Genomic DNA, 16,396 nt, shown 5'->3' with positions numbered 1-16,396 from the left:
AAGAACAAACATTAATTCAGGTCGCAATCCCTTTACTTTTATCTTAAGGATGTAAATAATCAGAGCAAACAAGTTAATCGGGTGTAGAAGTTATGAATATAGGAAGCTGCTTAGTCACACCATTGGTCTGCGCTGTCTGGTCTGGCAGTAGCAGGCCAAGGACCCAAGAAAAGATCCTTCCAAGCATTCAGACTAGAAAAGCTGCAAGTGGAGATGCAGGAAAACGATGCTGGCAAATCATGTGCACTTTGGTGAAGTAGTTGCTATTGTTTGCCTACAGTTGGACGTTCTTTAACTGGATTGCCGGGCACAATCCTGTTGGTCTTTTCAGCACAAGGTGAAGACTTTTCTGTTCACTTGGGCCTTTTAAATAACAGATAAGCCTCTTATGTTAAGTTTTAAATTGTGTTTTGTGTTTCCAATTTTTAATTAATATGTTATCGTGTTATTGTACTGTACATTTTTCTCTCTCCTTTGTGAGCTTCCTGGAGATCTCCAGTTATGGGCTGTTATATAAAAAGAGTAAATAAAATAACTGTAGCCTCTGATAATATTCTATTAATTGCTATTTTTTAAGGTGCTAAAAGATTCTTTATTGAATATTTCAAATAGTTATACCCTGACAATCTCCAACATACTGTTTATTTTTCAAACAATAGACCATTGTTCAAAACATTTTGGGTTTCTGGTGGCAGGAAAATCTTAATTGTCTATCAGCCAGTTAAGCTTGAGATTGTGAAATCTGGTTCTGGCAACATCAAGCACAAGTTTCTTCACAGGTTTTAACAGATTATTGTTATTCATAAAATGGGTTGTATTCAACATTTGTCATACCATGAGCAGACCTACTGAAATTTATAGATTTGAATAACTTAAGTCCCTTAATTTCAATGGGTCTCTACTCAATGTAGAACTTAGCTAAATACAACAATGCTATTTTCTTCCTTTAGCTGAAATACTAAGATTAAAGTGCCATTATTGAGCCGAATAACGAAAGAAAGGGAAAAAAAACCTGAAAATATTGAAATACAGAATTTCACTTAAAATTACTGAATTTAACCCAAGAACGGTAGGCTAGTACTATAAATTACAGAGGATGTGCAAAATTAAAAAAAATCCTTCTAGTAGCATCTTAGAGACCAACTAAGTTTGCCATTGGTATGAGCTTTCGTGTGCATGCACACTTCTTCAGATACCAAGAGGATGTGCAGCTACTACAAAAAAGAACAAGTCTGCATATGCTGTTCTCCTGTAAATCCGTTCCGCCGGCTGGCGGGGAGGAGTTGCGGTGGATCATGTGACCGCCCCCTCCCCCCTGGGGGCGTGGACGTTGTTCCGCGCCGCCCGGGGGGATCCCGGCCACGTCATCATCGGCAGCCAATCAGATGGCTGAGGGGGGCATGGCTGGGCGCCATTTAAGCTGCCACGTGAGCTGAGAGGCTCCCTCTTGGCTCGCGCTCTTAATCCACCCCCCATTTGCAGGTTTAGTTTGTTTTTTATTGGCCTTGCTATGGACCTCAGTTAGTCGCCGATGAGGGGCCTGGTAGGAATTTTTCCACTTGGCAAATTGGTTCAGGCCATTTGGTTTTCACCTACCACGTAGCAATCGTCACAACTTTGTAAGGTTTTGCGGTTAGGCATTGGGTGACATCCTGATTGGGGTGGGGAGGCCTGGCCATCGCTTGCCCCTCCATGCGTAGGTGTATTCCGTTAAAGGAATCCGGGGGTGTGGATCTTGTCTGAAGCCCGGGGTGGGGCTAGGGCCATGCCACGACCCTTCCGGGAACCCAGGGGTGAGCTCGAGTTGGTTTGCATCAACAACCTACCAGGGTTTACCCTACCAAACTACCTGCACAACGGGCAGGAGTCAGATATACCCTGGTCTACTCAATGCCTAAGCCAATACCGCTCACATTCTGTAACCAATAAAGTTGTGGCCTAAATTTGCCCAATAAAATTAACCTTATATCCTGTGTCCTAGTGTTTTATTCCTTCTTGAGGGGGTGGTTGCTGGGTCTTGACACGCAACATAAAAAAAACCCATGACAATGTGATTTCATGCTCCTGTTTCACTTTGTTGACTGTTGTTATGGAAGTGAGGAAGCATAGGGTATGATAACTTTGTTGACTGTTGTTATGGAAGTGAGGAAGCATAGGGTATGATAACTACCGGTACTTGTGACACAATGTTGTAGCCTTGGGAATTATAGGAGGAGAAACAGGATTGCTATTTTTAATGGCAGCCAGGCATGTCCCATAACATTGACTTTTAGGCCCACTTAAGCAACAGAAATTGTTGTAACTATCTGGATAAACTATCTTAATTTGTTCACCATAACTAAGAAATTGTCTTCTAACTGAGATTCAGCCTAGCAAATAACAAATAATTTAAATTCCACTGTAACTTCAAAAACAGCAACAAAGCAAAAATGTAGCTGTTAAAACATCTGGATGGATTAGGGCTGTAAAAAAACAACACAGGCAAACATTAATCCAGTCCACCACTGCCACAGCACCCCACCTCTCATCGAACGTGGTGGGAGCCAGAGTGCTCCTCAAAACTTTGCCGCTCGGTTTTTCTCCCGACCCCCTGCCTGGTGGGAGAGTGGAGTGGCAAGAAGGGGCAAAGGAATGCCTTGGCTCCTGCTGAACTTGGCAGGATCTGGGGTACTCCTCAAAGCATTGCCCCTTGGCTTCTCCATCTGAGGGCAGGGAAATGAGCAGCAACACCGCGTGTTGGAACACATCCCTCATTGACAGTAGAAGCAGTGGAGCGGGCACAGTGCCACCTCTTGCACTTCCGCTGCCTGAGGTGGGTGCTTGACCCTGCCTCTGGGCCCCTGAGGATGTATTCCCCCCCCCATCCAAAATACACCTTGAACAAATCGTATGTCTAGCCAGGGATGCCATGTCCCCTTTCACCACTTGAGATGAAACAGGAAGCGCTGCCCTGCCCGCCCCCCCCCCTGGTCTCCACCACCTCCACTGACAGCATCAGCACTGATTTCAGGTGAGTTTTCTCACACACCGCTAAATCTCACCCAAAATTGGTGGGGCAGGTGGGGCCCCACCTTGAAGGCTTCCACTGCCTGAGGCAGCAGCCTTATGCCATCGATTGGCTGCACTGTGTCTTGCTTTAGAGTGTTTTCTCTCCCTTGTCTGGATTATTTCTGAGCAAGCACACTTATGATTCTGCTCTTAGGTTTTTACATTAATCACAGACAACAGTTACACTTACCTCCGATTCTGGCATTATATGCAATCCCAACTATACAGTGTGAGTTGTTTGCAGTAGCTGCTACTTCTCCAGCACAACGGGTTCCATGCCTATAGGAATAGACAGATATTTTAATATACCGGTAAGTACTATTAACCCGCAGCTGGGTAAGTTTGGGGACCCCTGCAGTATTAGCATCATGTAACCAAGATATGTTACTACCCAACAGTACAAAGACTCACATTTCTAAAAGCATTAAAAAGCTAAGTATGAACTTATTTGTGCAATGTGTCCTTTGAGTTGCTCAGAGCAGTATCATAGCATTCTCAAATGATCTCTCAGCTATGAACAAAAGGAGAGCCCTGCTAGAACACAGCAAGGGTTTATTTTGTCCACCTGTTTCCTAATGCCAACCAGATGCTTGTGTTCCCTAGCCACTGGTATTCACAGGCATTCTGCTTCTGAATTGAGAGGTACTATCCAGTCATTGTCCCATTTTAAAGCTATCTCAGGGAATGGCCACCACATCTCATAGCAATGAATTCCATAATCAATGTGCTATAGATTGGCTAGGTTCAGGTCAGGGCTGGGCCTACATAGTTTTACAGGCAGAATGCCATAAGGTGTTTTAAAGCCATTTTCTTGATATGTTCTTAGCACCAATACTTTTTCAATAGTTATCTCAGAAATATATTGTTTGCCGATGCTATTTTTGTCCTCTGAACTCTACACATTACAACTTTTTCCTTCATAAGTTAGTTTAAGGTTACCAGATTCCCCCCCCCCCCGATGAATCCAGGGACACTTTTCAGCTTCAATGGATTTTGTATGGGGACCAATTTGTAAATCCGGTGACTGTCCCCAGGAAACGGGGATGTCTGGTAACCTTAGGTTAGTTCTCAATATGCACTGATGGTAAAAGCAACCCAACCTCTTCCGTTACTTTGGTCTGTTTATGTCAGAATGTAGGCTGATGCAATAGATCAGCCGAGTTATTCTGAGATGAAGACGCTCAGGGCTTGGGAAATCGCATAGATTAACTAGGTGACACATTCATGTATTATGCATAATAACTACCTCACTTGTTTCAGAACGTATTGCCAGGTTGCTCTCAAAATGTTTAATTAAAAGAAAAAAAGAAACCTGATCCATTTTGAGTTTGTGTAAGATTTTAGTCTAGGCAGAAAGTCAAGGTGTAATTTTTGCTGTCTCAACTACCTGACCTTAACATTCATCCTTTCATTATACACAGTTAGCTTGTTTAGAGCACACTTCTACCAGATTTTTAAAAAACAAAAAACAATCTAATCCAATATAGAATTCAATAAGCAGAACTGCTTTTCAGTCCCACATATATGCTGACCACTCTTCACACTTTTAAGATAACCTTTTATTCCCACCAGATGTAAAGCAGAGCCAAACTAGACATGACCTTAACTATGCAGTTCTGCCCTCAACACAGCTTATTCTGTGGGAACAGGGGACCCTTCAGCCTTTGCCCTCTACTATGGTGCCGAACTTGATGTGGCCACCTTTGAAAGCGAAAGCAATTTATCCCAAAATATAAAAGCTAAAACATCTGTGCATTTGCACCACTTTGGAGCAGGGGTAGGCAACCTAAGGCCCGTGGGCCAGATGGGCATACCCACGGGCATACCTGCCAAGTTGCTGTCGGAGAAATAAGGGACCGGGCGGAAGTAGCAGACCGGAAGTAGCGCTGCCGCCATTTTGGAACTGGGCGGAGCATGCTCAGAAGTGACTTTTGATGCTGCTTTGCCCAGTTCTAAAATGGCCGCCGCGCCAGAAGTCACACTGCAGCCATTTTGGAACTGGGCAGAGCATCACCAAAAGTCGCTTCTGAGCATGCTCCGCCCAGTTCTAAAATGGCCGCCGCGCCAGAATAAACCGGGAAAAAACAAAAAAATCCATTTTTTCAGCTAGGAACAGCTGGAAAAATGGGGATTTCTCGGGGAATACGGGAGACTTGGCAGCTATGCCCACGGGCGGTCCGGGAATCAGCGTGTTTTACATGAGTAGAATGTGTCCTTTTATTTAAAATGCATCTCTGGGTTATTTGCGGGGCATAGGAATTCGTTCATTTCCCCCCCCCCCCAAAAAAAAATATAGTCCGGCCCCCGACAAGGTCTGAGGGATGGTGGACCGGCCCACAGCTGGAAAAGGTTGCTGACCCCTGCTTTGGAGAGAGACAGGTGGGGACTGGAGCTAAATTCACTACCTAGGACCAGAGCTCTTCCTGCAGCTGCCAGTCGCCCAAGTCTCCAAGAGCAACACTACAAGACGGTGCCATGCTACTCTGAACAGGGATATTAGGGGAGCCCCCCTGCCGCCGCCAAATCCCTCATCAGGACAAGGCCAAATCAAATAGCGTCATTCTAGGAACCGTGCGAAAGAAGAGAATGATAGCCACCAGCTGCAAGGCATTGGGAAAAGCTTCAGTAGTATTTCGCCCTAATTCCCCACCATCACCAACCATGAAATATGATTGGAAAAGGGGTGCAGACCCTTGTATGCCCACAAATTCAAAGTGATTTTTAAAATAGAAATAATAAATAAATAAATAAGCCTTAATTAATAATAATAAAGGCCATGAAGGTGAAAGACTGACATTAAAGGGAGGAAAACATTCTTATTAGTCCGACCAACCACTTGAGTGATTTTGTTGGCAATATGATAAAGATTAACAGCAACAATTCAGTAAGAAAAGTCAAACCCCTTATGAAGTTATATCAGTCTGACTGTTGATTTACTTATTTTAGGAATTTTTACAGCAATGAAAGGCATTCACAAATAATACTTCAAATTTATAGGTTTTTTATTCCCGTTCCTTGGTGTATGCTGTGGAAATGAATTTGCATACAAAAGAATTCTGGCAAAAAGCTTGTCACAAATATTCATGTTATTAGCTGTCTGCCCCAAGTACGTCAGCAGTGTTTGTGCAGCTGTCTTGGAAAAAATTCAAGGGATTATATGTTATTTTCTTCTGCCCTCTCTGTTCACCACTGCATCCACCTGCTGCCTTGGCTGATAACTTCCTTAGAAGCAGTAATGGCACACACGGCATTGCAGAATACAGCCTGGTTCATTTTTTATGAAAAGGGTGCTACCATAGTTGACAATAAACATATATTCAGCACATCTGGCAGGGATGCCAACAGATAAAAGATTTTTAGTTAACAATTTAAAATAAAATCTCAACTCCCAAAATATAACTACAGGAATGATCAGTCAATGTCTCTGCATCAAGAATGTTGGGAGAAGGGCAAGAGAAGGTCAATTAATTTAATTTCCACAAGATAGAGGGAGTTTATAACTATCAATAATAATAATTTGGAAAATGATTAATTATTTTGATGATTAATTAAAGTAGCCGCTTCAGAAATAAAGTTTTGGAGGAACATCCCACTGCCTTAAAATACCTGTGTCCCTTTACTGTTGTATTCTTTTCCACATATTTCAAAAATAAATAAATAAATAAAAATTGTCCTAACAAATTCAGGTCACAAAGCCAGAAACACCCAACTGTGCAATTCCACACATTTTTTGAGGCATGCAAAATAAACACTTTTTGTATTGCAAAACTTCTTCACTTTAATATATTCCCATTGCAGAATTTGTGTTTTGTGATTGCACAATCCACAATGTTTTACTACAGAATTCTAGGCTGGATCTACACTGATCTACAAAAGCACTAAGAAAATAATATTACATAGCTCTCAATGCAAAGCTCTCAATGCAATTTTCCATTGACTTCTGTACAGTGCCCCCTGGTGTCACATTTTTATAACACATTTATAACGTTATCACTCACTAGTATAGATTAGTCCCTAGTGGCCCTGGTAATTGACTCAGTACATAGTGAACATATTCTACAGCAAACCGTAGTAGATTGTTGTTGTTTTAAAGAGATAATATAGCAAAATCTTAAGGGAATTCATTCTGTGTCTTTGTTCTAAATATTACGCTCTAGTGTAGATTATGCTATTTTGTACCGGCTGTAATATTAGACATCTGGAAAGGGAGATTTGTTTTCCTTTTCATTTCCCAAGAGAGCAATAAAAGAAGGATAAAAGTTGTGTGAGTGTGTGTGTTTGGGTACAGGTGGAAGTTAAGTGTTGAGAGAGAGAGAGAGAGAGAGAGAGAGAGAGAGAGAGAGAGAGAGAGAGAGAGAGAGCGTGCACCCTTGGAGTTATGTTGACAGAAAATCATTTAAACGATGACTTTTGTCAACTACATGTGATCCTTTTCCATTTATCTTTCTGCAGACAGGTTTTGAGCAAGTTCACACTGGAATATTTTCCAGCAAGGAAAAACCAAAACTAGGGGCCAAACTAGATACTGTATCTTCCCCCACTTTTTTATTAAGGAAAAAATCATCTTTTGGGGGCTGGCTGCATTCTTTTCACTGTCTTTTTTCTAGACTAAAGCAGTACAGGGGACTGCTTAACTAACTATTTTCCCCTGGGCCACTTCCCCATTCACTGCCCATCCAAAGCTCCTCCCCAGAGAAGCGGAACTATATGGCTCTGCAGAGGAAAAAGCAGCTTGGCCGGCAGATTTGTATGGCAGAAGAGGAAATGATTGCAGTCGCTCCCCTCCCCCTCCCCTCCCCCTCCCCTCTGGTGCTCCACTCATGATTGCAGCCTGCATCTGTTGTTTTTCTTTAAGAAAAAATGTGGAGGGAAAGTTGCACAAAGGTGGTGAAATGAAGTTTGGTCTTGAGAGATGAGCTCAAATGGTTTAGATTGATTGGTTGTGTGTTTGAGGATTTCCATTCTTCTTCAGGGGACATGATAGATTTTTACAAGTATGAATCAACTAAACAAAAACATATTATTCCCTAACATATCAGTAGGATGTCCACTTGGGCATACGTATGTCTTAGATTGTTCAATAAATTGTTCCTGTCTTTGCCTTTCTGCATTCGGGTGGGTGCCCCTTACCAACATAAGTCCCCCTAGCAGCAGCTTCTGCATTCTCAGAAGAATTCCTAGGAATCAAGAAGGATGTATCTGTGTGTGAATGAAATGAAAATAATAATTTAAAATACTCCCAAACTGTCTGACAGGAACCTGTGAGTTTACAGAATATTAACAGCCATTTAGCTCCTTCCTTTCATTGCCATCTGCATGAAATTAGGCCAAGGGCTGCAGGCTAAATAAATACTGATGTTTCTGCCCCCCCCATTCTGCAAATGAATGAAAAGTTGTTTTCTTTGAGACCAGGGGCTATTAATCTCATTTCTTAAAGCTAAATGAATGGAGCAACCCTATGTGTATGAGAAAACCCCATAGTAGAGCTATGGCTCACTGTTACTACCGGTAGGGCAGTGGGTGGCAGTGAACTTTTTAAGCCCTTCTTTTGCTTTCATTAAACCTCTTTTTCATTTTGATTTCCAGCCCCATGATCAACAGGAAGGAATTGTGCCAGGAGTGGTACAGCTGAGGGCTCCTCTGGGGAATTTGTCAGGGGGGTGAGGCAGTTTAAGGCTCTGCAAATCTTCAGCCATCCCCAACATACTCTGATTTGAGCCCCACATTCCTGGAACATCGCTGGCCTCCAGAATATCATATTTGTGATTCAATCAATTAGATTAGAGCACTCAGTTGTCCTAATGCAACAAATTTATTCTCTTTAAAAACAAAACAAAGGAAGTGCTGGGAGAATGCTGGGGAAATGCACTGGAAGGTGTGAGATAAATGAATGATGAACAAATGCTCAGTAGACTAGATATGCCACTGCCAACAGCCCCTAAGGTGGCCTTTGGTCAGCTTTAGAAGTGTACCAGGTCAGTTCTTCATAACAAAGCTCAAGCAGTTTAAGGGCAAGGCAAGGCAAGGCAAGGGTGCTGGTGCTTAAACTGTAGGAAAACAAGCAATGGAAGTAGAAGGGCCCAAGATGGACTATTGGGAACTGCAATATCAGGAAACGTCCTGCAGAGACTGAGCAGCTTTATGCTAGTGCAACCAAATTTCCCTTCCTGATCATCAGTTGAGCTACAAGCTACTGTAGGGGCCTACTCAACCTGAGTAACCACTCCTTTTGACTACTATATCTTTTATTCTTGAAGTCTCCTTGCAGACACAAGAGCTTATCCACTGATTTTGAACATCCTAATGGGTCCACCTTCATCAGAACTCCATGGAGCAAATGGCAGAGTCTGATCTGTGATGTGGTGTAGGGCTTTGTGGGGTGAGGCCATAATGGGTCCCAAGTCTCTTTCTCAGACAGAGTATATTCCCAATGTCCAGCTCAGACTCCTGACAAAAACCAATTGAAGTGAACTCTGAATGTTAAATATATATTCTGTCACACACTATGTTCACCTTTCACGTCTTAGGAGAAAATATTCATTGCTTGGATTCATTATTTGTTTCTCTTGACCAACAAAATTAACTGAAGTTGCTCATGCTTTGTACAGAGTATTCCTCCTAAAGATTTCCATTCTATGTACAGAAATTATGTCAATCAATCAATCAATCATGCTTCCTAAGCAACACACTGTATTAAGAATAGGAATCAGACAACTAAATGTTTTATAAGCATCCAATTCTGCATAGATGTTTAAGTGGGAGGTCTAAATAAAATTGCAAGGGGTAATTGGTTAAGCGTGATGTAAAATTTTCCCTGGAACCTAGCCTAGAGTCTAATTTCAACACTTACTAACATTCCAGGGATATGGTTATATTAATGATAAGGAGGGTAGTCTTACAGTCTATCCAACAAATTAAATATCCAGCTTCCTAGTGCTCTGGTAACTCAAGAGTTAGTTGCTTTGTTGTTAAAATGTCAATCTTAAAATATATATGATTTTTGGTGAGATGAGAGATCCAGATATTGCCTAGCAAAATCTTGTTTAATGGCATATACAATTCATAAATCAGTTAAAATAAAGTAATTTGATTCAAGATTGTTTAAATCATTGTTTCGCTGGTTCCAATTCTCCCCATGCAATTTAGTTATAAGCAGCTTAAAAAGGTAGCATCCTTTGTTCTGTACTAGCGTAGACTAACCTTCTTTCTTGGATTCAGCACTACCAGAATAATCCCATGCATATGCCTACCTAGAAGTAAGTCTCATTGAGTTCAGTGGGGCTTATACCTAGCTAAGTGGGTATAGTATTGCACTTTTAATTTTGTAAAGTAAACTATAATTATGACTGCAGATATGAACATAAATAAATGTTAACCAATGAAAAACAGGTGATTTAAACAAGGTATGCCTTCAACGTAAATTTTAATATAATCTTGGCTTCAGTGTAAGTGCTTTTCTGAGACAGTAGGGAAAGAACACAGAATAACTGTATTTCACATCATATTTTAATCCAATATATACTGGTCTACTATTTAATTTTGAGGAACTGTACAACATGCCCTTAACTGCTACCTTTCAGTGTCTCTATCTTACACATAGCTGCCAAGTCTCCCACTGAAAAATGCGGGATCAGCAGCATCGTGGTACCGGAAGTTGATTCTACATGCGTAGAAGCAACTTCCGGTGCCGCTCTGCCCGATTTTCGGTGCCCAGGCATGGGTGGAGCGGCACCGAAAGTCGCTTCTACGCACGATGCGTAGAAGCGACTTCCGGTGCCGCGCTACCCATGTAAGGGCACTGTAAATCAGGCGGTGCCAGGATCCAAAATGGAGCCTCCCCGGCAGGTAGGAAATCCGGGGGATTTACGGGATTTTTCCCAATCCAGGCTGCCAGCGGGAAACGGTTTAAAAAGCGGGGGTTTCCCGCGAAAACCGGGAGACTTGGCAGCTATGATCTTACGCAGCTTTTTGTTTTATTTTTTCATTTTTATTTATTATCATTTTTTAAAAGATGCTATTTTATGTGCTAAAAACATGTAGGGTGGAATTGACGTCCGGGGGGAAATTTCCAAAAGGTGGTGCTTTGTCCTAGATATTAGGCAAGTCAATCGAAAATTGTGGGGGTGTTCTGGTTTTTACTTTTTGAAATATGGCAACCCTAAAACATGGTGTTTTGATATTGTATTTTTCCTACAAAAATCAAGTAAAAAGTTATTGACAAAAAACCATTAAATGTAATCTTTAATCATTAATTTTTTTCTGTCTCACAGTAATGAAAGTAGTCTATAAGTTAATATGTCCTCGCCTTATTTCCCAGCTGTTAAATTTCATCCTCACTAATAAAAAAATGGAACACTGCTTAACCAGCTAAAGCTCTAGTTGACTGATGTATTAATTAAACTGATTAAGCAGTAGGCCACATCAGGCACAATGAAACCTACCTCTGAGTAAGCATACAGAGGAATGCACTGAATAGCTTGCAGCCCAAATTATAACATGATTTCTGTTTCTGCATAGCTGCCAAGTTTTCCCTTTTCTCGCGAGGAAGCCTATTCAGCATAAGGGAAAATCCCTTTAAAAAAGGGATAACTTGGGGACTTCCGGCCACCGCAAGCGCTGAAGCCGGCGGGGTTTGCCTCGAGCTCTGAGGCAACCCGGCTTCGCGAGGGGGGGGGGAAGGTGAGATAGCGCCTCACCTCCCCAAAAGAGCCTCAGGTCGAGCTTCCTGGGGACGAACAAGCTCAGCGGAGTCCCGAAAACGCGATCCCTCAACTCCCCGGCAAGCCTCAGAGCCCCGGAGAGAGTCGGAGTGGAGTCGCGGGGGCCATATTGAGCACAACCGTCACCCTCGTGAGGAGAAGCTACATGCTGGCAGCGGAGAGCGGTGGATTTCTTCCTTTTATTTTCAAGTAAGGATTTTATATTCGAACCTGTTAGCAAAAAGCTGCATTTGGAAAAATTATTGAAAATATCAAGAATTGGCTGCAGGGGGTGATTTAAAAAGGGAGTCGATTACCCCCCCTTTGAGAGACTGCAAAGCAATGAAATAATCCCTAGCTGATAAAGTGGGAGACATTGAATTTACCGGAAAGTGGACATAAAAACCCTCCTCTGTTGCAGGCACAGGGGAGAGGATTGAGCAAGTGGGAAATCCTGCAAAATGACGATTTATTAAAAGAAAGCCCGTCTGGAAGCTGGTCCCGGGTTCTCAGATGTGTCAGTGAATGGTGCTTAGATTTTGGCAACAACAAAGAATGATTTAAAAATAATAATAATAATATTAAAAGGATTGAGTAAGATTTTTAGAAATTATCTGGAAAATGGTGTTTAAAGAATTTATGCAGTTTGGACTTAAAAATGGCGTTAGAGAAGACGAAATTTGATCCCAGCCATTTCCGGCCGCACATTCTGCTGGACTCATATGAAATATGAGATGACAAAGATGGCTGTAGCCATAACAACATCATCACAGGACCTGGCTTGGCAAAGAATCTCTGGGTTATTGTTGGAGATTAAACAAAAACTGGATGAGAATAACAAGCAACTGAAAGAGACCACCAAAGTGTGGGGAGAAAGTAATGACAGCTGTGATGCAAAAAATGGATCTGAAAAAGATATGAATTTAATGAACAAAGAGGATTTACAAGATGACCAAACACAAATACTGGAAGAAGAGGGAAAAGACGAAGGATACATTGTTCCACAAGTGAGAGATGTGGAACAGGACTTTGGGTTGATACAAGGAGGCCTCAAAAAAGAAACAGTGTATACTGTTGGACTCCTAGTGAGAGAGGGAGTCCAAAGTCTGCACTGGGAACTGGATAAAAAAAGGAGAGAATTTGAAGTTGTTCTGGAATTGGACATTGTAAAGGACTGGTTTCTTCCCACAGAATCAAAAAACAATGTAAAGTCAGTGGAAAGGGATTGGGCAGCAGGTGTAGCATGGAAGAGACGGCTCAAGATCTGGAAACAAACTCGAGGGGTTTGGTAGGAAAGGGTGGGAATGGGGTGAATTATAAAGGCATATTGGATTGGATGGATTTAAACGGTCTGAAACTGGCTTGATATTAGGAATTCGCTGAGGGGTCTGGGAAATTTGGTTCCAGCAAAAGGGGGGATGGTTCTAAATATGAAGAATTAAGAAAGGAGAATAGAATTTTAAGATTTGAACACAAATTGCATTTCTGGTAAAATATTAAGCGATGGGAAGAAATCTAAGACAAGGAAAAATTGGTAAGATTAGATATGGATAGTGGAGTTATAAAAAGGATAAGATTGTAATGTGTAAAGGAAAATAGTAGAGTCAGAGAACATTGCATATATGGTTATTACAAGGGACCCAGAGCGGGGGGAGTCGGGGAAGTCCAAGATGTTATTGCAAAGATTACAAATAAGATGTTTTTCTTTTTCTTTTTTCTCTTTTTTCTTTTTTAAATTTTTTTTGTATTTTTGTATTTTTATTGTTGTTTGGCTTTTGTTTTGTCCCTGTTTTCTTTTTCTTTTTCTAGTTTTTTTTGGGGGGGGAGGGGAATACCTTCTCTTTTTTTCATTTTGGGAAGGGGGGGAGGGATATGTGTACTTCATGTGTTATTCTGTAAAATCAATAAAAATCATTTTTTTTTTAAAAAAAGGGATAACTTGGCAGCTATGGTTTCTGACATCTTTATAACCCCTTTGAGGAATTGCAGTCTCTGAGAATCTGCTGCAATTTAGGGTGAGTGTACATAGCCTTTTCACCTATTGTAACCTCATGCTGTAGTCTCATAGAGATCCTGGCTTTCTGAATGTCTGAAAATGAGGTCTAGCTATGAGCTGACACGAGTTCAACAAGTCTATAAAATCAGGTCTGCTAAACCTTTGTGGCCTCCAATTAGATTTTATATGAATCATTCACAAAACAAAGATCCCCACTGAAAAGTAATTCTGAAGCATATTCCACTGAAAATATGGTTGTATGGACTTATGCTTGATTCTGAGAGTGCTTCCTGATTGTTGACTCTGTGCAGGGACAACCTTTTTGAGTTTCCAGTTTTGAGAAAGTGCTGTGGGCACCTGTCACAAAATATCTGCCATGGGGGTATGGCATAACACAAAATTAAAGAGAGTATAGTATAGTCCTTGTATAGTATAGTCACCCCATCCCTGGACAATCTCATGCTTTCAGTGAGAAATCATGTATGCCCTGCTGGTGCTGATTGGAGATCACACAATATTGATTCCACACACAACTATGCTGTTGCTGTCTAATAACAGGGAACATTCCAGAGTACCGGGGGGGGGGGGGGATACAAGGTGACCTCACACCTCTCACAAACACTCACCACACACATACAGACCACAAACACACATGCATTTGTTTTTCATAGACATGGCGGCTAACAGATTGAGATTGAATCCTGACAAGACAGAGGTACTGTTTGTGGGGGACAGGAGGCGGGCGGGTGTGGAGGACTCCCTGGTCCTGAATGGGGTAACTGTGCCCCTGAAGGACCAGGTGCACAGCCTGGGAGTCATTTTAGACTCACGGCTGTCCATGGAGGAACAGGTCAATTCTGTGTCCAGGGCAGCTGTTTATCAGCTCCATCTGGTACACAGGCCGAGTCCCTACCTGCCCGCAGACTGTCTCACCAGAGTGGTGCATGCTCTATTATCTCTCGCTTGGACTACTGCAATGCGCTCTACATGGGGCTACCTTTGAAGGTGACCCGGAAACTACAACTAACCCAGAATGCGGCAGCTAGACTGGTGACTGGGAGCGGCCGCCGAGACCACATAACACCGGTCCTGAAAGACCTACATTGGCTCCCAGTACGTTTCCGAGCACAATTCAAAGTGTTGGTGTTGACCTTTAAAGCCCTAAACGGCCTCAGTCTCCACCCCCATTGTTCTGCCCGTACACTGAGGTCCAGCGCCGAGGGTCTTCTGGCGGTTCCCTCGCTACGAGAAGCCAAGTTACAGGGAACCAGGCAGAGGGCCTTCTCCGTAGTGGCACCCACCCTGTGGAATGCCCTCCCACCAGAGGTCAAAGAGAACAACAATTACCAGACCTTTAGAAGGCATCTCAAGGCAGCCCTGTTTAGGGAAGCTTTTAATGTTTGATTTCTGTATTTTAATGTTTTGTTGGAAGCCGCCCAGAGTGGCTGGGGGAACCCGGCCAGATGGGCGGGGTATAAATAATAAATTATTATTATTATTATTATTATTATTATTATTATTATTATTATTATTATATTCATACACAGACTGCCCATCCCCATTGCATATGGCTGTGACTGCTGGCTTTTGGCAATATCTCACGAGAGATCCAGGAGATCTCACCTGAAGCTGCTTCTCCTTGCTTCTCCAGTGGCAGTGGCAGAGTGTCTACAGGGGTGCCACCCCTTGGGATTCTGCCACCTAAGGCAGCTGCCTCAGTCCTCCTGGTGGGCAAGTTCATGCACTTTGCATATCTTCTCTCTGCTCAAGTGGATCTCTCACTCTCCAACAGACCACACTCGCAAACACATCTCCGCACAGGCTTCATATGCATATCTCCTTCTCTTTCTGCCACACAAATACATAGAGCATACTTAAGCACACTTAAGCACACTCTCACACACACTCAGAAGAGCCCCTCTGCGAGTGAACGAAGTGCCTGACCTTTTTTTTTTTTTTAATGCTCCTCACTCATTTCAGATTGGTGACCCCTGCTACTCAGTCATTTTGATGTAAGGTAAATACTGAATTACAACTGACTTTGCAGATTTCAGGGGGTGTAACATTCTGGGTTACATTCTGCTATGGTCCATGCACACTAGTGGGCTGCCTGTACAGGACAAACCACCTAAGCATGTCTTTTTAAAAACATGCAGGAGGATGATAGGCTTTTCTTCAGCCACATCACCCATGCAAATTACCACCATAAAACTGTATTTGTGAAAGTTTTATGCAGTGATATTCACAGGGCTGCACTGTGAACAATAACTTCAAACATGTAAGCCAGTCTTGCAACCTAACAGAATTATCATTACAATGATTATTTTCCAGACGTGATTAAAGATATACAACCTGCATTTGCACTCTAAACCTGAATCTTGTTTTGTGCTATTAACAAATGTACTCTTTCACAATACATTTATATTTGATGATGCAGTGAGCAGATTGATTTCTAGAGCCTGCTTTGCTGATCATTATCACCCCAGTTTTGTTTCATCTGCACTGGCTTCCAGGCAGTTTCCAGGCAAAATTAAAAGTGCTGGTTCTTGCTTGTGACCGTATATTGGAAAGACCCCCCCCCAACCCAATACAGTCCTATCCACTCATTGTGTTTAACATCAGAAAATCTGTTATGCATCCCACCACTTTAAGA

General features: G+C 42.2%; 1 protein-coding gene across 4 annotated transcripts in view; it reads right to left on the bottom strand.

Annotated features, from left to right (window-relative positions):
• The window catches only part of PCSK5 (proprotein convertase subtilisin/kexin type 5), a 226,986-nt gene that overhangs the window by 141,751 nt on the left and 68,839 nt on the right, over nt 1–16,396 (bottom strand). For all 4 annotated transcript variants that reach the window (XM_035099987.3, XM_060280059.2, XM_035099988.3 and 1 more), the window contains exon 6: nt 3,239–3,327. In XM_035099987.3, the coding sequence (XP_034955878.1) occupies nt 3,239–3,327 (89 nt within the window). The remainder of the gene's footprint in view (nt 1–3,238; nt 3,328–16,396) is intronic.

Source organism: Zootoca vivipara, chromosome 10 (assembly GCF_965207765.1).
Source record: "Zootoca vivipara chromosome 10, rZooViv2.hap1.1, whole genome shotgun sequence".
NCBI lineage: Eukaryota > Metazoa > Chordata > Lepidosauria > Squamata > Lacertidae > Zootoca > Zootoca vivipara.
Note: the sequence above shows the minus strand (reverse complement) of the source record. Positions and strands in the feature narration are given on the sequence as shown.